The sequence below is a fragment of the Pelodiscus sinensis genome, chromosome 9 (genome assembly GCF_052426305.1).
Source record: "Pelodiscus sinensis isolate ZL-2025 chromosome 9, ASM5242630v1, whole genome shotgun sequence".
NCBI lineage: Eukaryota > Metazoa > Chordata > Testudines > Trionychidae > Pelodiscus > Pelodiscus sinensis.
The window spans coordinates 19,775,987-19,799,746 of NC_143060.1; the positions used below are offsets into that span (position 1 = coordinate 19,775,987).

Below are 23,760 nucleotides of genomic sequence, written 5' to 3' on the forward strand. Positions count from 1 at the left end.
AGATTAACTTAGCTCGGCTGAATTATCCTTTTGACTTCAATGGACCTACACAAAGTATGGATGTAAAAGCTCTTTTAATTGGTCAACTGTTTAAACATTAGATTTAACCATTTAACCGATTAAATGAGGAGTGGTCAGTGGGGCCGCCCCAGCCCAGTTTGGGCTGGAGTGGCCCCCTGACTGCTATGGCTGAGCTGGAGCACACCTTTCCTCGACCATGGACAAAGGCTGCTCCCATCAGCTGGAGCAGTTCTTACCTGTGAAACAGTCCCTTGCCCACAAGTGGGCAGGTACTGCTCCAGCCCTTTCTGGTTAACCATTCACATCTCTAACAAAGGCATGAAGTAAAAAGTTAAGTGGTTGCAGAATTTGGACCTTAGATTGTAAACTCTTTGTGGCACAGACTTCTCTCACTCTCTTTGTGAACCCTGCTACCTGACTAATGCTTCCAAACCCTGCAATCCTTCTCATAAATTCATCAGGTTAAATTCTAGAGGTATTGTTTGCTAAAGAAAAAATTCATGAAGCCAAGCAATTATTCCTGTCTTCTCTTCCTTTAGTTTTCAGTTGTAAACTACTATGGTAATTCTAAAATGAGAAGTCATCATGATGTCAATATGTTTGTCGTTTCAGGCCTGTCTACGTGTCTACGGTTAGACCCCAGTCTAAGCACATAGTTGTCATTGTGGACCATGGGGCTTCAGTGACAGAGACACAGCTTCAAATTGCCAAAGATGCAGCTCAGGTTATTCTGAGCTCTATAGATGAACATGATAAGGTGAGTTTGCACGAAGCCACGAGTGTATTTTTCCTTTGTTTTAACCATCCTCGGATGGGTTTTTAGTTTTACATTTTCATTTTTGCATTTATCTAAAACAGTTTTTTATCTGCCATGCTTCCAGCTTTTTAGGAAACATTTTGTAATGGGAAAGATCATGATTCAGTGTGCTAGATACAGGACCGTTAGGAGAGCTATGTAGTAATCCCAGTTCTACCATTTGACACACTGTGTAGGCTTAGGCAAATCATTTAACCTCTGAGATAATTTTCCAGGGTGTAAAATAAAGATAATTTTCTTCACTACCTGATGGGAATGGTGTGAAACCTAAATAGTATCTGTGAAGCTCCCAGAGAGTGTAAGTAAAAGAAGAGGAAGGCAAAAGCACAGGCTGGATGTGAGGAGAGCTGGATTCCATTTTGCACCTACATTGCAGACATCCTGCATTACATTAAGGTCACTTAACCTTTCTCTGTTTTAATTTTCTTCATTTGTAATATAGGAATAAGACTTAATGCATGGGAAAAAATGTAAAAGCCTATTATAGAGGGTACAGTTGTTCCAATTCAGCAGAATACTTAAGTATGTGCTTAAAGTTAAGCATGTGCTTAAGTGTTTTGCTGAATTAGGGCCTATATAAAGAGGAAATACTATAAGTAAAACAACACATTTATTAATTAGGCAGTAACTTAGTAATTTTCAACTCTGTTTTACAGGCATACATGTACAACTCTTGTGTTATGCACTGCTGTTCTTATTCTATCACTACTTTTGCATCACTCATAGCTCATAATAAAATATTACACTTATTTCATAAACTGTATCTTAGTGATACATTTAATAGTGGAAGGATTATCACTGTTTTTTTAACTTATCTACAGGATAAAAAGTGGTATTGAATTTGGCTAATTCTCAGTGAAATATTAAAAGTACAGCAAGTTAGTTCAGAGTTCATTATGTTTGCTTATGGAAATTTCCAAGTGTTTTCCACAACCACTCTATTTTTTCTGGAGGCACTGGATATTTATTGAAAATGCTCTCTGCAGATTTTGGGTTGAGATATCTATAGCTTGCTTAGATATTTTGCCTATGAGAGTATGGTAACTATTATGTTAGCAGAATGAAACAGATTTCAGCAGAGAAACAAAGGCCAAAGTTCCTTTTTCCTTTAATCAGCATAAGTCTAATCTTTTTCAAATGTGATGGATTTATGCCTCAAGCATTTTATTTTTTAACAATTGGTTTTAAATCCACAGAAACTGTTCTGTTGGCTTATCATTGTATGTGCTATATCAGTACATAAAGAATTATGCATGGTAAAATAATCCAATATATTTTCTTCTCTTTTAAGATTTCAGTGCTAACCGTGGCAGACACAGTAAGAACCTGCTCACTGGATCAGTGCTATAAGACATTTTTGTCTCCTGCCACTAGTGAGACAAAAAGGAAGATGTCCACCTTCGTTACCAATATAAAGTCATCTGACAACCCTACCCAGCATGCAGTGGGATTTCAGAAGGCTTTTCAGTTGATACGAAATACAAACAATGGCACAAAACTCCAAGGAAGTAAGCCTGTTATTGAATAATCCTTTATATTATTGTTTTCAAATTTGCATATTTCTTTTTTATCTTGATGCACACTGACAGGAGCCTGAGCAGAGCATTGTCTTGTTATAAGTATTTATCACATTGATCAAATAACATATACCAGATTTTAACTCCACTTAGCAGCTGTTAAAATTGTCCATTACATTTCATTTGCTTCTTTCACCCACTGTCCTTTGCCTTCCTTATTATCCATGATATGTAATTATGGGGATGAGTTGCTGGATCTCTGAATTATTCCCCAGATGAGGATCCTTTTTAATGGCGATCATTAGCACAGCCAACTTCTTTGACTGACAGGTAAAATTCCCATTTGCACAGATGTGCTCTGTTTATGTAAAATCTTTGGGAACATATTAGCATTTCTCATCAAAAAAACATTCGCACAGAACAACAGAGATGCCTGATATGTGATATTTATATGCATGTGAGAGGATGACCTAACCTTCTTCTCATTCAGCAAAGAAAATCTGCATTAATTTTTGTCTGTAAAGACATGTGGAGTTACTTGTATCTAGTCTCATGTTTTTTATTTGATTTAAAAAATAATATACAATTGACAGAATAATAAAAATGTCTGGAAAGGAGGAAGGAGGGTGGCAGATTTTACTGCCTAGATGGTGAAGGCTGGGTTAAAAGAGTGGTGGGAGATAACTAAGACTTGTGTTCTTTAATAACTTTTAATAACTGTTTACATTCAAATTGAGTATTTTTTTTAGTCAAGTACTGTCACATTTTCTCAGCCGTTTCCATATTCCCAGTGCCAGTGAAAGTTGGAGAAACTGGAAATTGGGGCTTTTGTCAGTTTGATTTTTTGATGTATTCCTTCCAATGCCTTTTCAAGATAATGGGAATCTTCCCATTGTTTCAAATGGGCAATGAAGAGACTCATAACTGAAATTTACTATTGAGAAGAAAACAGTAACTCACATCCCAGGAGACTCATGTTAGACCTAGAACAATGGAGTAAACTGTGCTCCAATTCCATTTTGTACTCCCCTAGATTGGTGAGCATCGCGATCTGTTGAGCAGCGTAACTGATGGGATCTTGTATTTGTACATGTTATCAAGGGCAGGCAGACTTTTAACTTCTGACAAAATGAGGGAAAGGTAGCAGCTGATCTTGCTTGCAGTAAGTCTTGACTAGTCATCATTAGTTATTTCAAAGAATATTGGCTATAGATTCGTGCTCATTCCTTGAGTATTGGGAATAGAAGACATTGGCATATTCTGCAGTGTGAAAACATAATGTTTTATTTCAGTTTTATGCATCATATTTGTATGCACATTACCTAAGGACCCCTTATTTGAACCTTAAACTTCAGTGCACATGCTTTCCTTCTAAAGCTATGTGAGAGGGACACAAGAAACCCAAGAGCCTTGGCAACGGAACACAATGGTTCTGAGAAGAGGATGTGTGATGCACTTCCATTTTCTTGTAAACAGTCTTCTTGTCTTTTTTGTTTGTTTTCAATACAAAAAGAAGCGAGACAATATTATTCTTTTTTACTGTGAATGTTTAACATCCTGTTTCCTAAAAGGATATGCAGGGGTGTCAGAGAAACCATTCACATGCAGAAAATATATTAATAGAGGCGATGTTGGGGGGAGGTATTCCCAGTGCGTAAGATAAGGAATATACTAGAAAGATGGACATTTCTGCATTCTTCAGCCTTTTGTCAATATCTATTATATTGGTGTTATTGGTACCTCAGTAATTATTTTTACATTCATATTATACCTTTCATCCCAGAGTATTGCAAAGTGCTTTGCAAATGCATTCACAACAGCCACAGAAATTGGGTAGCTTCTGGATTTACAAAATTCTCCAGGTGGACAAGTAATGCAAAGCCTACTGCACAAGTGGAGAAAATTTAAGGACCAGGCTCTTAGAAGAGTTAAGGGCTTTGTTTTGTAAAATATGTGTTTTGTTCTCTCCTCCTTCCTCCTTGGTGCTATTATAAGAAGGAAAATGTGGTTCATTAACTGATAGGAAAACTGGCTAGAGACTCATAAGACCTAGGCTATAGCAGGGATCCCCAATACACACAGAGCTATATTTTATCACCCATCCTAGCAATTTTTTTTAAAAAGGCAAAATTGGTTATCAGTGCCCCCAACAGTGGCACAAAGCTCCTGTAGTGTAAAATGAAAATAAAGGTTAATAATTGTCATAAAACCTTACTCCAGAGCATCTTCTTATTTCTGGGACGTAGGGTTTTTTTTTTTAAACAGATTAGATTTAAAAGTTGTCTCTAGTTAAACTCTGGGGTCTGGTTGGGAGAGTAAGTGAATAAAAAAGAAAGGAAAATAGAAGTTTCAGGAGCTTCTTTGTATCAAAAACACTTGATTTAAATAATTTTCAATCTTAGTTCAAAGTACACAAAACAGCAAATGGATGTTTAGAAATATTTTTTTTAACTCAATAGAACAAAACCTGACATTTCCACCAACGCAAGGCAATTCAAAAGTAAACTGGCAGTCTTCCAGTATTATGTTTCAGTGTGCTTTGGGTATGCAGAACCTGGGTATGATCCCTAACTGATACACAAGATGCTTTAAATGCTGCAGTATAGGATGGAGCGTAAGCATTGATTTGAATTTCCTTAAGGCTTTGAGATAGGACTTTAACAAAGACAATTCTTTGCATCTTGAAAAATATGTCAATATGTGTTCAATCTAAGTAGGGCAAAATGACTAAGTGATGTGTGGTAAATATAGAATCATAGAACTGAAAGGAACCTTGAGAGGTCATCAAGTCCAGTCCCCTGCACACATGTCAGCACCATGCACTAATTTATCCGTGACAGGTGTTTGTCTAACCTGCTCTTAAAAATCTCTTATGATGAGAGTTTCCACAACCTAACTAAGCAATTTAGTCTAGTGCTTAACCACCCTGACAGTTAAGAAGTTTTTCCTAATGTCCAACCTCAACCCCCCCCCCCCCCTTGCTGCAATTTAAGCCCATTGCTTCTTGTCCTATCATGAGAGGTTAAGGAGAACAATTTTTCTCATGCATCCTTGTAACAACCTTTAAGATACTTGAAAGCTGTTATCATGTCCCTCTCATTCTTGTATTTTAAAACTAAACAAACCCCGTTCTTTCAATCTTCCCTCATAGCTAATGTTTTGTGTTTCTTGTAAATCATTTTTTATATTATTCTTTGGCGCTCCTCTACTTTGTCCATGTCTTTCCTGTAATGTTGCACCTAGATTTTGGCACAGTACTCCAGTTGAGGACTAATCAGCGCAGAGTAGAGCGAAAGAATTACTTCTTGTGTCTTGTTCACAACATTCCTGTTAATACATCCGAGAATTATTTTTGCTTTTTTTTTTCAAAAGTGTCATATTGTTGACTAATATTTTTCTTGTGGTTCATTCATTATGGGCATGTCTACACTAGAAAATTATTTTGAAATAATTAAATTCAAAATAACAACTCCCAAAATAACAAAATTGAAATAGCATGTCCCCACTACAGGGGAGCCTCAAATTAGTCTGAAGAAGGCTCCATTATTATGGATGTGCTATCTTGACTTGGGGTGTGTCTAGACTACAGGGTTTTGTCAACAAAAGTGGACTTTTGTTGACAAAACTAAACCTGCGTCTACATTACCGCTGAGTTCTGTCGACATAACGTCGACAGAACTCAGCAGTTTTTTCGGCGCTGGTAAACCTCATTTTACGAGGAATAACGCCTTTTGTTGACAGAGTTCTGTCGACAGAAGGCGTTACTGCATCTAAACTGTCCTTTGCGTCTACACTGCCATGTCGACAAAGCAGCTTGCGTTGTCGACAGAACTGAATGTAGTCTAGACGCTCTTTGTCGACAGAAGCTTTGTCGACAGCATCTGTCGACAAAACTTCTGTCGACAAAAGCCTGTAGTTTAGACGTACCCTTGGAGTGCCAGGAAGCACTGGGGAGTAATTATTTCAAATTACTCTGGGGAGTAGTTATTTTGAAATAGCGGCATTGAAGCATCCACACTAATGCTATTTCGAAATAACTATTTCAAAATTAGCATTATTCCTTGAGGAAAGCAGGAGTACAAGTTTCAAAATAAGCAGCCCATTATTTCAAAATAAGAGGCTTGGTAGTGTGGACACTCCGCTTATAAATTCAATTTAAGGGGGATTATTCCAAATAATACCCTATTGTAGACCAGGGCTTAGACCCCTAGATTCCTTTCTGCAGTACTCCTTCCTAGACAGTCACTTTCCATTTTGTACGTGTGCAGCTGATTGTTTCTTTGTAAGTGGAGTACTTTGCATTAAATTTCATTCTATTTACTTCAGACCATTTCTCTATTTATCCTATCTTCCAAAACACTTGCAGCCCTTCCAGCTTGGTATCATCTGCAAACTTTATAAGTGTACTCTCTCTGTCATTATCTAAACCATTGATTAAGATAATGAGCAGAACCAGTCCCAAAATAGATCCCTGCAGAATGCCACTCATTTTGCCCTTCCAGCATTACTGTGTACCATTGATAACTACTCTCTGGGAATGGATATCCAACCAGATGGTTATGCACCCACCTTATAGTATCTCCATCTAGATTATATTGCCTTAGTTTGTTAATGAGAAGATCATGCGAGACTATAACAAATACCTTACTAAAGTCTGGATATACTGCATCTATCACTTCTCACCTTACCCACAAGGCTTGTTATGCTGTCAAAGAAAGCTATCAGGCTGGTTTGACATAATTTGTTCTTTACAAATCCACGCTGACTGTTACTTAACACCTTATTATCTTTCAGATAGTTGCAAATGGATTCCTTAATTATTTGCACCATTATATTTCCTGGTACAGAAGTCAAGCTGACTAGTCTACAATTTCCCAGGTTGTCCTTATTTTTCTTTTTATATATGGGCACTAAATGTGCTCCTTTCCAGAATTCTGGAATCTTTCCCATATTTCATGGCTTTTCAAAGATAATGGCTAATGGCTCAAATATCTACTCGGTCAGCTCCTGGAGTATTCTAGGATTCATTTCATCAGGCCTTGGAGACTTGATAACACCTAACTTTTCTAGTAATTTTTAACCAATTCTTTCCCTATTTTAGTTTCTGAATCTTTCCCATTTGCAGTGGCATCCACTGTTAGGCCTAAGTTAGGTATCCAATCGAAACCAAATCAAAGAAGTTCCACATTTTCTGTTATTGTTTTCCTCTCTTCATAGAGTAATGGACCTACCCTGTCCTTGGACTTCCTCTTCCTTCTAATATATTTGTAGAATGTTTTCTGGTTTGAACTCATTTTGTGCCTTGGCCTTCTGGCTTTACCCGTACATACTTATGTTATTTGTTTATATTCATCCTTGTAGTATTGGGGTCAAATACCCCAACTCCTGTCACAGGACCTTGAGTAACTACATGAACCTTAGCCTATGAAATCTGGTGAGGGACTAGAAAACTATATTGGAGTTAAAATGTATGAGCTGAAACTCCTGAATCTGTGTTAGCTAAAACTTCCATAAGGAAATATAAAGATCTCTACAATCACACAGTGAGTGTTTTCATGCATCACTGATACCTGGAATTGTTATAAGAACTATTGTTGATAACTTCACATTTAATTTCCTTTACTGATATAAGGACTTTTACAGCACTGCTGAATATCTTGTGTAAATTGAAATCTAATGAGCTGTAATTTCTTCTTAGATACAGATACAGTTATAATTTACCTGTCAGCTGGGATTACATCAAAAGATGCTTCCGATGATGATAAAAAGGCTACTCTCCGTGTCATCAATGAGGAAAATAGTTTCCTAAATAACTCAGTAATGATTCTCACTTATGCACTCATGAATGGTAAGAAATGTGAGCCAGATTTCTGTAGATTAAATTCTCTAGTAACTATGTGCAGTGTTATTCTATGTCTCTTTGAAAAGGTTAGAAGTGAGTTTTTGCCCATAGAATGCAGAGGCCATTCCCTAGATAACAGCAGTTTCCTATTTGGGGTGTTTTATTTAGATGTGGGATTATATTTAGAATCTCATATTTGCAAACCAGTGTTCAAATGATATGATTTAAATGTCTGAAATGTCAAGTGCCAAGCACAATGGGGAACATTCCGTACGTGGTATAACTACTGTCTTCTCTAGAGCCCCACCCTTTGATACTAAGACTACATTTGGTAGAGTCTTCCTAATTCAGCAAACATATAAGCCTAGGATTAGTTCCTATTGATATCAATAGGATTTAGGTCTGAGCTTGAAGTCAAGCATGTGTTTAGGTGCTTTGCTGAACTGGGGCTTCAGCCAAGAGTAAAATGAAATATAAATGAATGTACACTGACAAAATGATAGTATAGTTCTTTTTCCAAAAATATCTTAAACAAGAAAGTCATTAGCACAGTCTTATTAGCATGGGTTGCACACCCTAGGGATGTAAATACCCATTAAAAAATTTAACCTGTTAAACTATATAATGTTAATAAATTAACTGGTTAACTGTGGAGGGCTGGTGCATAGCAGCAGGGGCCACACAGTGTGTGCTCTCTGGTTATCCAATAAGCATGCCAGTAAGGCTAATGCTTACTGAATAACCGGCTAACCTTTTACATCCCTAACGCACACACCCTTTCCAGGGAAGCTTATACCTGGCAGTGGAGAATGTTCACACTGTATATGACTCTATAGCAGTTCAGATCCCCATTTGGGCCCCTACTTTTAAGAATGTCCTTTGTTAGGTCATCTGTAGGGGTGGAACACTGGCACATTCGGGTCTAAAAGCATGCAACTCTGTTGCTTGAGCTAAAGGACAACGTCTGTTAACACTAAGCCTGTATAGCAGATCCATAAACCTCTACATAGACTAGCCGCTGGTGGAAGACAATGGGTTATGCAAAGCTCTCTGTTGAAAAAAAGAATTGTTAAAAATATCTAAATAGTGACATGGACAGAGCAACCCTCTTGAGTTTCTATGCAGTGGAAGTTATGTGAATGGAGACTTTTAAATCCTCGCGTGACTGATTATACCTACGTTATAATTCACCTGAGCTGTATTAGTTACTAAACAATATTCTACAGTTTCACTTAAACAGGCATTCACCATATTCAGTCTGACTGCCTGACTTGGCAACACAAAGTACATACTGTACTGTAGTTTTGCAACATGTTACAGTGGTTTTAATTTGGAATAAGATGTAGGAGACTCAACTGATAATAAATTTCTTACTTTCTCCTCCGCTATCCTTGCAATTTCTCTTTTTCAGAGGGAGTGACAGGCTTAAAAGAACTGGCATTTCTCCGAGATCTTGCAGAACAGAACTCAGTAAAGTATGGAGTGCCTGATCGAACTGCCTTGCCTGTGATCAAGGGGAGTATGATGGTCTTGAATCAGCTCAGTAACTTGGAAACCACAGTGGGTCGATTTTATACAAACCTTCCTAACCGAATGATTGATGAGGCAGTCTTCAGTCTGCCCTTCTCAGATGAAATGGGAGACGGTAAGTGCTTTCAAAATCTGAAATTGAGCAAGTAAAACAAACAGATTAGACTTCCGTTTGCCTGACAGCCCCCAGCTTTGTAGCCAATAGATAAGTGGTGCTTCTAGGTCTGTCGCTAAGGGATGTGTAAAATTAAGTTCTTCAAGCAGGGATTATGTGTAAAGTTTTACCTCCCCAGGGACCTGTTTATGGAAAGTGTGGGTAATGTGTCTAGTGGATTTGGACTGAAGGGAAATTTTGTGTCTCAACTACACTGATTTAGCCTCGGTAGTTTGGATTTATCTAGGAAACTCTTCCAAGCTGAAATCACAGCCACGGCCCTTCTGCATGCCAGCTGGACCATTCAGAGCTGCTGTTGCTCTCTGAGCAGACCACAGGGCTACATAGGGCAGCATAATGGGAGAAGTGGCATTCCTGTTGGATGCTGAACACCGCCTTCCTGTTTCTGATAGTGGGGCCACGCATATAGATATTCCTGAGGGGTTGTTCCAGCTGTCCAGTTCCTCCTCCTTTCCCTTCCATCTGCGCACTAGCCGAGGTATGGAGCAGCATCTCACCAACTAGGTTAGCAGCTGCTCTGGAGGCCAGGAGGCTCCGGCAGTATTGAGGCATACGGTCTTCAGTAAGGACCCAGCCTAATAGGCGAAACTGCTAAATATTTGACCAAATTCTCTGTTCCAATTAAACTGTTTTTAAAAAACCCTAAACATGTGGTTGTCCTCAGCCCAAGACAGAGGAGTCTGAAGCCCGTGGCTGCCAGTGGCACGAATGGCCATTCTGTAAGCCAGGGATCAGCTGAATGCAGCAGCATCCTGGTTATTACATGCCTTTTGTCAGGAGTTAGGATGGAATCGGAGTCTCTCCTCTGGTTCTACGTCAGTGGAGTATTTCTCCGACCCATCGCCTCAATACAGCAGCTACAGACCAGATTTGTGCTGACAGATTACAGTTGTGAATTCGAATCTGATGTGTTACTTAAAAACCCTAAAATTCATGTGTGTAACTTTACTTGCATTCAGTAGTGAGGTCAGATGGCACACTGCAGAAGATGAGATGAGGGCATATAGATGTTTGCCTAGGAGAGCAAAGGACATGCAGCCAGGCCTATACAGAGCCCTCAGGAAAACTGCATAAGAGATGCAAAGACCCCATACATGGTGTTCCACGAGTGGCCCATGGTTCCAGGTGGAGTTCAGACCTCGAGTGCCTTTCATACATGTTCTTGCACTGGCATGAATGTCATTGTGAGAGAGTATTCCCCATCTCAGCTCATACATCTGTAAAGTGAGGAGAAAAAAAACCTTACTTCATAGGGAATTGAGATCTGTATTAGTGTTTTCCTAGTACTTTGAAGCTTTAAGGTGCTAGGTAATTACTAGCTATTAGAGTTAATAAACTGAACCACTTCTTCACTGCTCCAGACATTGCTTTCCTTTTTCTTGTGTGTGGTGTTAGGGAGAAGGGGTTGAGGAATATGACTCAGAAGGGTTTCCAGATCTTCAAGGAAGATTTCCTTATTTGCCACCTGATTAGAGTAACTCTTGAGAGTCTGAAATCCTCCATGTCTTCTGAGATTGCTCCTGGACATGCTGCCATGCTTAGTTTTTCCTTTTCCCATCACTCAGGCTATGTCTATACTACACTGATCTATCGGAAAAAGGTAAGCAAATTGCACTCCACAATTTGCGTACCTTTTTCTGGGGTTTTTTTTGGGGGGGGGGAGAGGTTTTTCTGAAATTTGACCCATCTAAACTGGGCCAAATTTTGGGAAAACCTCCTCTTTTGGAAGATTTCTTCTTCCTTGTGAGAGGAGAAAGACAGGGCTTCCAAAAGAGCACATCTGCTCTTCCTCAAAAAAACAGTGAAAGAGCAGATGCGTTCCCTGGACCCGGTGGAGTTTTTCCCGGGTATCCTAGAAAAACCGCATAGTGCAGACATAGCCCCAGTGGCACTATGTCATCTTCAAACAGCCACATCCAAGCATAATGGAGAAATTGAACACCATAAGGATTATAAATGGTACAACTGAATAGCTTTGGCTTGCATGAATAGGTGTATGCATGGTTTTTTTTTAATAAAAAAACTCACTGATGGAGATTAATTTGATATCTGTTTTGTATGAAATGGGTAAGTGAGTTTCCATGTGGCCATGACATAGAAAGTAATACAAAAATGGACTGCTACATTTTTTTACCTGAGGCATTGAGAGGTTCATAAAATCACTGTAATCCTTTCGGTTATAAAACCCGGTACAATGGCTGTGTTGGGATTTAGTTAAAAAGAGGAGGCTTAACATGCTACATATATAATCAGGTGAACAAAATTCATCTCAATTAATATTTTACAAGTAAGATTTCTTTTATTATTGTTAATATGTTTAGAGCTGGGTATGAGGGGAAAAAGTAAAAATGCAGACCTTAAAAAGAATGCAAAAAAAAGAGAGCATCTAGGTCCTTTTATATTAATTCACATTCTTGTCTCTAAGGGTATGTCTATACTACAGTGCTATTTCAAATTAACTTAATTCGAAATAATGCATCTGTACACAAAAACCATTTTGAGCTGTGGAGTTCTGGCTGCCAATGGCTTGTTGGCTCATGTTTTGGGGCCACTGGGTCAGGGGCCCCAGTGGCCTCTGCTGGCTCTGGGCTGGCAGGCTTGGAGATGACACAGGCACTGTGGCCAGGGTCTACCCCTTTAATGGCTCCGGGCCTGCGGGAGAGGAGAGTAAGTTTTCCTGGTTGTGCCCAGAGTGGCCACCAGGACTCCCTGGGAAGGGCTGGAGGCCCCCTATTTCAAATTTGGTGTTACTCCTCGTAGAATGAGGTTTACCAAATTTGAAATAAGGGCACAGAGGTTTGCCTGGGTAGACACTATTAAAGTTAATTCGAAATAACTACTGTTATTTCGAATTAACTTTGTAGCGTAGACATACCCTAAGATATCTAACTGTGTTCTTATGAAGAAACAAAGTGTGTTTTAATCACTGTGTGTTTTAATAACTTATGACATTTTCATTGGACCTGGTTAATTTACCACCAGATGGGTATATAAAGGCCAGTATGGAGAAAGGGGAATGGAAATGTTGTAGCATAATTCACGTACTTCCTAAACTTCTCCGTCTCAGCCTCCCATCTTATCCCCAAGCCTCTGTACCTACATTTCTACTACAGTCAGTCCCCGGGTTACATACAAGATAGGGACTGTAGGTTTGTTCTTAAGTTGAATTTGTATGTAAGTTGGAACTGGTACATATTGTAGGGGAAACTCTAGCCAAACATTTCTCCAGAGCTCAGTTTTATTCTCCCACACCTCACTTCCCTCAGTCCTTTATTCTCAAGCTGAGGTGTCTGCTGAGAAAAGCCGCTTCGCGTCTCCCTGGTCTGCTGGGGGGAAGCAGCTAGTACAGGGTTGCCTCACCCCGTTTGTAAGTAGGGATCCGATGTAAGTCGGATCCATGTAACCCGGGGACTGCCTGTATTACATATGAGCAGCAGTTCTACATTCTGACTCCAGAAGTGTTGTCAGTAAGAGATGTCAAAGCTGGTAGCGCTTCTACTGTCTTTAATGCGGTTATTTAATCATGGTCTTCAAGCATAAACATTGTTTAACATCTGTCATTGAAAGCATTTCTTGCATCAGACGATCATAAAACTGCTACTGGTGATTCACTGGGTCACAATGTCACATTGTCCTATGGAAACTATTACAAGTGGGTTAAAACTGCCTTAACTGGCACAGAGGGCTGAATTTTGCATATTTAATGAAATCTTTGGAGTTGTGATTTATTAATGAAACCCTACAGACAGATCTGATGCACAATCCCTTGAAACCTATGGGAATCTTTTTTTAAACTTCATTGGGAGTTTCATCAGGACCTACTTGAGAAGTTTTTCAGTTTAGATTTTGAAAATACTCCTATGTGGTACTGTGGCAACTTTTTCAAAATTGAACGTGCTGGACAGAAGGATGTTTTTGTTACCTTCTTCTACAAGTGAATGTTCCATCTTTTCTGTTGAGCACAGAACTTATTATTAATTCATTATTTTTAGTCATTATTGCTAATACTGTCTGTACTGTTCTTTTTATCTTAAGGTCTGATAATGACCGTAAGTAAACCTTGTTACTTTGGGAACATGCTGCTTGGGATTGTTGGAGTGGATGTTAATCTGGCGTATATCTTGGAGGATGTAACTTATTATCAAGATTCTTTGGCTTCGTACACATTTCTCATAGACAATAAAGGTGATTTTGTGATTCCAATACATAAATACACTATCTTCCTGTTTTGTCGAAGGTGTATAGAAAACCACCTCCTCATTCTGCTCCTTATTTATAGTTAGAACACCTTGTTTCTCAGCAGGTTAAGTATTAGTTCTTTGAATTAACCATACCTGAAATAATACTGCCTATGAGTATTTCTGGATTTCTAGTTTAGAATTTTTATATGAGGGCCTTAATATAAAAGTATTTGCTGCTGTGAAATAGATTGTTTTCATATTTGAAGGCTAGAAACCCAAAACTATAATACTTTGCAAATACATTAGTTATATTTTATGTTTTTTCATTTTTTATGGCACGGTCTTTTTAGTAATTTTTTTGTTTGAGTTAATTTACCAAGTTCTTATAGTTCTGTTGGCTTTAAGCTGCTTCATGATGTGATGTTATGATTACTGTTAGAGAAGTTTCTGAAGTAATTTGGAGGACTTTCATACATCTAGTCACTCTACTTGTTTTCATGTTTTCTCTGTTTAGTACATACTGAACCAGCACTTGTCCTACATGCATTTTGTTCTTTGTAGGGTATACTCTTATGCATCCATCCCTTACAAGGCCTTATTTGCTGTCTGAACCACCACTTCACACTGACATCATACATTACGAGAATATTCCAAAATTTGAATTGGTTCGTCAGAACATCCTAAGGTAAGGAAGAACTGAGACTTTGGTCATGACTTCCTAAGATTAATGATTCACAGGAGTAAGATATGTTTGTAAAAATTTTTAACGGGTGTTACTTTATAGAATTATTTTTACTATGTTTAATATTTCTATTGCAGTAGTACCCAGAGATCCCTGTTGGGATTGAGGTCCCATTCTCTAACCAATGCAGGACGGTGTTTTCTACCACATTGTCCTTTCTATCCTTAAATGTCCCAAGCTGTAGTTTCTATAACTTCACTTGGGAGAAGCTTCTAATTCAGTGGTACAGCAAATTGTCAGGAAGTTTTCCTTGATATTCAGTCTGAATTTTCTTTCCTATATTTCAGACAATAAGTCCTCGTGGATACTCTAAATAACTCTTATCTTTTCATGAAGTTCAAATAAGTAATCAAACTGCTGCCTGTGTATCTGCTGCTTGAAATTGTAATTCATTCATTCCAGCCCCTGTCTTCCTTCTTAGTAACTTTTGCCGTTCTTTTATGAACATTCTCCAGTTTTTAGACTTTTGTCTGTTTCAGGTATGGTTAGGCAGGACTTATGTCTGGTTTTAAGCCCGATAGTTCTCTTTTGCTATTGTTTTTGTACCCTGTCTGATATTGAGGCAAAACCAGACATGATTTTGTCTTGGGTCATGGATGGGGACACTATTTTGAAGAGTGCTGTTCTCCATTCCCATTAGTTTGACATTGCACACACTCTGCATTTGATGTCACGCTGGTGGGAGTCAGGACAGTGCACTCTTCAAAATGGCATCCATGCAAAGTCCTACCTGTTGGGGGATAGTGGTGCATTCTTCAAAATGGTTTCATAGAATCATAGAACTGGAAGGGACCTCGAGAGGTCATCGAGTCCAGCCCCCCGCCCTCAAGGCAGGACCAAGCTCCGTCTACACCATCCTCCAGGCAAGGTGACATCACACATAGAATGTATGCTAGGTCACACTAACAAGGGTGCAATCACACAGGCAGGAGTGGGCCTACACCATTACGGGAAGTACAGGCATATTGGTATTCTGAGGATGCAGCAGTAGCCAACCCAGGAATAACTGCACCTCTACCACTGTACATGGATAAAGATGGCCCTGCAGATAGGGGTGACATATCTTGATTTAGGGTGAGAGAATCTGGCATTGGTCTGTTTTGCTGTTGTTGCCAGACCACATTGCTAAACATTGTGTGATTTGCCATCCACTTGGCTCTTACACCACTACTCTCCCCAGTGTTCTGCCTACTTTTGCAGACTTGCATTTTGGGTTGATTCAATTTTTGTCTTTATTTCTAAATTTGCAATCCAAAAATGTCCCCATTGAAAATAATGGTAGTGCTTAACACGTAAATAAAGCCTTTCATCTTCAAAGTGCTTTATCAACCTCAGTCTGCACAGTTCTTCTCTAAAGTCTGTAAGTATCCTGATCCTCTACGTGCGGTTGGGAGAGGTGTTAAATGACTAGAACAGACCTTCAGAGGAAATCTATGTCCAAATCAGAGTTAGAACCTGGGAGTTTGTGACTTGCAATTCTGTGCATGTACAACTAACTCAGCTCTTTTTGTAAAGCATATCATTTAGATATTAGAAATATTCGCTGAGTCTTCTAGAAGAAATGTGTGTGAAGGACTATGTAAGAGTTTTATGTAGCAACAATGACTTTTGAGAAAGGGTAGCTGAATTGCAAATGTACACTAAGGGTAAAACATTATGGATCTCACTGTATACACAATGTATCCTTTCCTGACTTTAGGGCTAGTTTGTGGGCTTGCCACCAGCTCTGATTAAAGGACAACATATGTTTGCCCTGTCCCAGGACCTGATCACAGACTGTACTATGACTTGGAGAGTCACAATCCCTTGCCTTATTTCTACTTTGCTCTAGGGAAAAAGTGATCTTTGTCAACTCTAAATCTGTTGCAGATTATTGTTCTGGCATGCTAGCTCAGCACTGCAAACAAGCACATTGGGAGCCATGGAGCAAAAACTCTGCCCGAGCCCACTGTGCGGGGTGTGTGCGTGGGGGGGAGGGACAATAGTACTCTCTATAGAGGCTGTTCCTCTTCTCCTAATGCTACTACTGGGGATACATATAGCCAGGTGTGGCAAGAAGAGGGAGACCTTTGTGGCTCCATACTCTCCTGTATAGGCACATAGCACATGACATGATTATGCTTCTAGGAGTTTTCACACCTTGCATAGTCAAGATAGCTGTATTCATAGGTAAAAACTGAGTTGAGTCATCACGCTCCCGTCTGCGTCCTACCCACTCCTCACCCCCTCAACTAGAGGAGTACGCTGTTAAATTGTGTGAACTGAGATGGTATGATCTTTTCTAGCATTTTTTAAATCCAGATTACTTTTGGAATATAAATCTGCTTTGTGGGCTAAATTTAGTGTCTTTATTGAATATCAATGTAGGTTTTAAAAAACCAGTCACTTAGGGTACGTCTAGACTACATGGCTCTGTCGCCAGGACTATGTAGATTAGTTTACTAGACATACCCAAATGAAGTGGCGATTTAAATAATCACCGATTCATTTAAATTAAAATGGCTGCCCCGCTGTGCCAATCAGCTGTTTGGCAGCACAGCGCTGTAGTCTGGACGCTCCGTGGTCGACATCAAAGGCATTTGTCGACCTCCCTGGTAAACCTCATCCCACGAGGCATACCGGGGAGGTCGACAAATGCCTTTGACGTCCACGGCGGAGCATCCAGACTACAGCGCTGTGCCGCCAAATAGCTGATCGGCACAGCGCGGCAGCCATTTTATTTAAATCGCCACTTCATTTGAGTATGTCTAGTAAACGAATCTACATGGCTCTGGCGACAGAGCCATGTAGTCTAGACATACCCTTAGTGTAATCTACTATATGTTTGAGAAAGATTGTGGGTCTGTCCGTTAGTCTGTTTATTCAAGAACTCCTCCTAAATGGTAAGAGCTAAGGTCACCAAATTTGGTATGCAGCTTCCTCTTCTCATAACTTAAAGCAAGGTCAGGCTTTGATTGTGCCAGGACAATGGAATGTGCCCAGAATGTGATTGTTTCTCATAAAATGGAAAAGGAGGGATAGTTACCAAGCACAGTTACACAGTGTAATGACTACAGGGAGGCAACAAGGAGTCAGAGATGGGGACCTGGACAGCTATAACCCCGTTGGAGCGGCAGAGGACAACTGTCTGCTATTTTTTTGAGAGTTTGTCTGTGTGTCTGTCTATCCCACAGCCAGGGGACATGCACCCCAGCCAGAAAAAAGCAACACATTTTACAGACCCTTTTGTAGGGTGGTTACTATGTTGCTCCATGGCTTCTGGGACTTCCAGGGCTCTGCAGCTGCCGTGGCTTCTGGGGCTGCCAGGTCTCTGGGGCTGCTATGGCTTCTGAGGCTGCTGGGCCTCTGTGGCTGCAGGGACTCTGGGGCCACTTCTGGTCCCCTGCTACTGCCCAGCAGCAGAGGCCAGAACTCCTTGCTGTGCCCCTCAATACGGGTCTGAGTCATGCTCCCCCTACCCTGCCCACTTCTGCCTTATGGCCTAACCTCCTTATACCTGGATTCTGTGGTCCAGGAACATCCATGGTTCTGCCGGACCACAGATGTTGCCAGACCTTGGAGTCCTGTTTAAGGGAGGTACAACCTGTACTATTTTCATTAATGAAAAGACCCAAAAAAAGGAGTTGTAGACATGGAACGAGGACATGATGGATGTTGCTGTCATCTGGGAAGATGCACTTAACATGAATGATTTCAGATAAAGAACAGGAGCTGCAGTCCCTGACTAAAGCCACCTGATGAAGACAAAGAAGAACAAAAATCTTCTTAGCCCTCAGGAGAGTGTTTGTACATATTGTATTTCTACTGCCAGCATTCCAGTTCTTCTACTTTGCTCTACTCTTAAAGGCAGGCATGGTATTAAAATATAGAAAACTCTTGTTCTTCATGTATAAATGACAATATCCTGGCCTACTAAGAAAAATGGAATAGGCAGGGATACAGCATGATATGTATGAACAGTTCTGCAAATTATAATTTAGATCTCATTTTAAGTCTTTAGATTACGAAGGAAAGCTATATCTTTCTCCCCCTTCCTCCTTTGAAATAGAGAGCTAATTAGTGCATTCCAATAGCAACACTATCGCAAGACAGGACAAACTATGACGTTGTTCTCTATGAACAGTGGTCAGTTTGTAGTGAAAGAGGTGCTGGGGCTCTCACAGTTTATTTTTGCTTTCATAACTGACATGGGAAAGCTCCCAGTGCTGGGCTGTGAACTGCCAAGCCTAGAGGTGCCGGGGCTAAACCCGGACAACTGCTGGCACAGATTAAGCACAGTCTGTGAATCACTAAGTATCAGTGTAGGAACCAAGTTACCTTTGCTTCATCATTTACACAGAAAAAGGCAATTCTTATTCAAACCTTACTTGGAAGAGCAGGGGCGAGCAAGATACGGTCCATGGACTGGATCCGGCCTGCCCAGCTGGATCTAGCCCATTGGCCACGGCGCTGGGACCCTCAGGCACAGAGCAGCCCCACACCACTTTAAGTGATTGGCTGCTCCCTGTGGCTTTCTGCTCTGGGCACCAGGGAGAGGGGGTTCCGGCCAATGAGACCTGAGAGATTTTGCTGGGGGGCTGGGGCTGTGTGTGAACCCCCTCTCCCCCAGCAGAGTCTCACAGGGAGCAGTCAGCCCTTCTGAGCAGCCTGGGAGTCTGCCTCAGAGTCCTGCAGGTCTGCTGGCCTAGAGTTGCCTAGGTAAGTGCCTCCTGGCTAGAACCTGCCTCTGGCATCCCCCAACCTCTCCCTCTCTCCAGCATCCTGTCCAGGCCACCACCCCCTCTTGCCCCATGTCACTGCCTAAATCCTCTGCCTAAATCCCCATTCTCCCTCCTCCAGATCACAACTCCCTCCTAGACCCTGCACCTCCTCCTATATCCATCTCCCAGGCCAGAATCCTCTCCTAGACCCATATCTCCTCCCAGGTCCTGCACCCTAAGCCCTTGAGTCAGATCACAATCCTCTCCTTCACCCAAACTCCCTCTCAGTCTCCACACCCTCTCTTGTACCCCAGTCCCCTAGCCCAAGTTCCCTTCTGCATCCAACGTCCATCCCAGACCCTGCACTCTCTCCATAGGCCCTTGACCACATACCAAAATCTTGGAGAGTTCCCCCCATCAAAAATTATGGCCTGCCCCTATGTAAGAGTGTAAGTGTTAAAATAGATAAATGTATGAACAGCAAACCAAGCATTCTATTCTTTCTTAATTATATGCTGTTTTTATCCAGCCTTTTCAGAACTAATTATATTTTTGTATAAAAATGCATGAGACGGGTTAGTTTATTTTCACAGCTTGTTTTCAGTGTTGAATAAAATGTCCGATATGTTTTGTTGCCACTGTAGCCTCCCTCTGGGCAGTCAGATTATTACAGTCCCAGTGAACTCCTCGCTGTCTTGGCATGTAAACAAACTGAGAGAAATTGGAAAAGAAGCCTACAATGTTAGCTATGCCTGGAAAATGGTAAGAGAGCAATATCACTTTTGAGTGGTAGTATGTAGTTTTAATGTATGTTAATATTTTCAAGCTTGAGAAGTGTGAAATGTACTTATACAGAGACAATATACATCTCTTATTGTGGTAAATAACCTCACATTGCATTGAAATTGCAGTTTCAAATTTATTATAATATAATCCTCAGAGACATGTGCCTACAGTATGTGTGTCTGCTATTTTATACATTAAATACTATATTTGTACACACGTGCACACACACACATACAATTATAGTATATTCTTTCCCAAAAAAAGAAAATCTATATTGAACTATATTTCACACTATAAAGCCTTAGGGTACATCTACACAGCACTCTTATTTTGAAATAAGTTATTTTGGAATTGTTTTTCCAAAATAGCTTATTTGGAAATAGCACGTCTACACTACAGGGAAGCCTCAGAATTAGTCCAAGACAGGTTTCCCTAATGTGGACTCGCTACCTCAAATTAGAGCCCCAGGAGGCACTGGGGAGTAATTGCTTTGAATGACCCTGGGGAGAAGCTATTTCATATAGCAGCAGTGGAGCGTCCACACTACTGCTATTCTGAAATTACTATTTCAGAATAAGCATTATTCCTCATCGAATGAGATTTACAGATTTCAGAATAATACGGACATTATTTTGAAATTATTTCAAAATAACGGAATTGCTGTGTAGACGCTCACATAGTTATTTTGAAATAAGTGATTACCTTTACTCTTTATAAAATGGGGTTTCAGGGTAATTTTGAAAGAAGGGTTTTCTTTCGAAATAGCTGCGTCTAAGACAGCATTTCTTTTTTTGGAAAAGGGTATTTCGAAATAGCGCCCTGACGCGATTATGCAGATGAAGCGTGTGAAATTCAAATCTGCGCTTCATTTGCAGTTTGGCTCAGCTGCATTTGCATTCCTCTATCGAAAGAGGAATGCAGTGTAGACATACCCTATAGGACATGAGTTTACCTTGTAATATGCAACGTTGTGTTAGTTTCTCACTAGGGCTGTCAGCTGACCTGCATTAACGCCTGCGATTAATGCAGGACAGGATTAATGCATTAACTTTTTTAACGCATTAATCGCAGGCATTAATGCTGCGCTGCCCTTTTGAAATGCCGCTCCAGCAAATCCCCTTTGAAGTGCTGCTCCAGCACTTCAAAGAAGCAGTGCAAGTGGAGCCGGGGATCAGCTGGAGTCCCATCTGATCCCCTGGCTCCGCTGTTGCAAAGCCCCTTTGAAGAGCCAGAGAGGTACTTCAAAGGGGCTTTGCAACAGCAGAGCAAGGGATCAGCTGGAGTCCCCAGCTGATCCCAGGCTCCTAATGAGCTGCAGCACTGAAAATAAAATATCTATGAATATAGGAGAAATAGGGCTGTCAAGCGATTAAAAAATTTATTCGCAATTAATCGCACACACCTTCCCTCCAGCTGATCCCGGGCTCCATGCAGCACTGCCCTGTTGAAATGCCGCCACAGTGTTTCAAAGGGGAGGTGCACACGATTATTCACGCGATTAATCGCAATTAAATTTTTAAATTGCTTGACAGCCCTATTTCTTACATAGTCATAGATATTTTATTTTCAGTGCTGTTTGGAATTTTCCCCATACATATTGTGCACTCAAGTTGGATGCCATTACCTTGCAGAAATCTCCCACACTAATTAAAACAACAAAATATCCTCAAATACTACCCTCAGTGGACCAAAAACCTCCTATGCATCATCTAGATGAATTCATAATTGCTAGATTCTTACAGAATAAAATCAATTCAGATGGATGGAAGCAATTGTTTTTTTAAGTCTTCTGTAATCATTAGACAGATCAGATTTAATGGATGGATTTGGAACCAGCATCGTTTCCTTTAAAAAAAAAAAAAAAAAAAAAAAAAAAAAAGTTGTTCTTATCTTACCCAATTGCAAGAGGGGGCGAAAACGATTCTCGCGGCCATTTCGCTTTTCAGTTTATTTTGTGAACAAATCTGAATATCAAGGGAATAAAATGGAATCTACAACTAGATATGATCCAGGCAAATTTTGCTAATACTAAGAATAATTAGCTAATTACTTTGTGTCAATAAACTTAACAGATGCTGGTGGATCATTTCACTGAATTAATTTAAATATAACCTAAGAGATTATGCTGAGCAGTTTTAGAGATTAAATCTGTCATCATATACCAGAAGTTCACATAAGTGTGTTCCTGGAGCTAGTGTTGCCATGTTGAAATGTTGTATTAACTATCAGATGGCCTTATACCCTGACACTGCTATTCTCAAGTTTGCCTAACCTGATGCACTTAGAAAGTGTTCAAACCAGTAAAGCAAGTTATCCATCTAACAGAGGATTGGAGGAGTAACATTGATGTCCTTGTATTACTGTTAATTTGAATTCTTCAAAATGGGAAGCAGACTACAAAGAGATACATTGTATTCTGTTCCTATTTGTGAACTTGTCCACTTGTCTTGAATGAGGTTCCATGAAGTAGTCATACAAAAGCATCAGAATTGTGATTTTTTTTAAATATGTGAAAACAAAAATGGGTGTGCCAAGCATCAACTTTGATGAAGTCTTTTTTTTTTTAAGTATAACTCGTGATTTTTAACACACTTGGGGAAATTAATGAAAGCGCATGTCTTAGTTGTGTGGACCGTACTACTACCATTGGAAACTCTAAAGTCTAAAGCCTCGATCCTACCTTGAGAATGGTTTGGGTATACTCCACACCCATGCAGCACATCACCCCCATTATCAGGGTTTTATCTCCAAATATTGAGAAATTCAGCAATTTCTAGAGGTGATTAATTTCAGAGAAAAAGAGTAGGAAATATGCGGCTTTGGAGTATGGCTAAAGGTGATGCCCCCTTCTAGTGTTAAAGAAATTGAAGAATCAGACAGGAGGGGATAAATAGAAAAAGAATTATACCAAACCTATGGTTTTGTGGGGGGATTTTCAGTCTAATTTTAGTGCTTGTTTTTCAGGCCCAAGACACATCCTTCATTCTCTGTGTTGTGGTAATACAGCCAGAAATACCTGTTAAACAGCTCAAGAATCTGAACACCGTCCCAAGCAGCAAGCTGCTGTACCATCGATTGGATCTATTGGGCCAGCCCAATGCCTGTCTGCACTTCAAGCAGCTGGCGACCCTAGGTACAGCAATCCCTCAGCTCATCTTTATCTCATGCATATTTTTGTACGGCTGGTTGGAAAACAGAAAACATCTTTAGTTAAAATCCTTATGAAAATGTCTTAAACAAATTCAAGGCAATTTTTTGTGCTGCTTCATCTTTTTACACGATTATATTTAAACTGTGCACCCTTTGCACTGGTGAGCACTAGTCATCTGAGTATTTTCTCATGGACTGCTCATGTGAGTGAGTGCTTACTAAAATAAGGGTTGCACAGTCTAGTCCAGAAAATAAGGTACATAGGAGCTGGTTTCAATTATAGTTTGAGTCTGTCAAGC

At 40.1% G+C, this 23,760-nt stretch overlaps 1 protein-coding gene across 1 annotated transcript in view; it reads left to right on the forward strand.

The window, feature by feature from the left end:
• CACHD1 (cache domain containing 1) overlaps positions 1–23,760 on the forward strand; it is a 191,296-nt gene that overhangs the window by 131,149 nt on the left and 36,387 nt on the right. The window contains exons 6-13 of the mRNA XM_006125035.5: positions 634–778; positions 2,130–2,346; positions 8,054–8,203; positions 9,609–9,842; positions 13,938–14,087; positions 14,645–14,768; positions 20,170–20,287; positions 23,276–23,444. Of these exons, the coding sequence (XP_006125097.2) occupies positions 634–778; positions 2,130–2,346; positions 8,054–8,203; positions 9,609–9,842; positions 13,938–14,087; positions 14,645–14,768; positions 20,170–20,287; positions 23,276–23,444 (1,307 nt within the window). The remainder of the gene's footprint in view (positions 1–633; positions 779–2,129; positions 2,347–8,053; positions 8,204–9,608; positions 9,843–13,937; positions 14,088–14,644; positions 14,769–20,169; positions 20,288–23,275; positions 23,445–23,760) is intronic.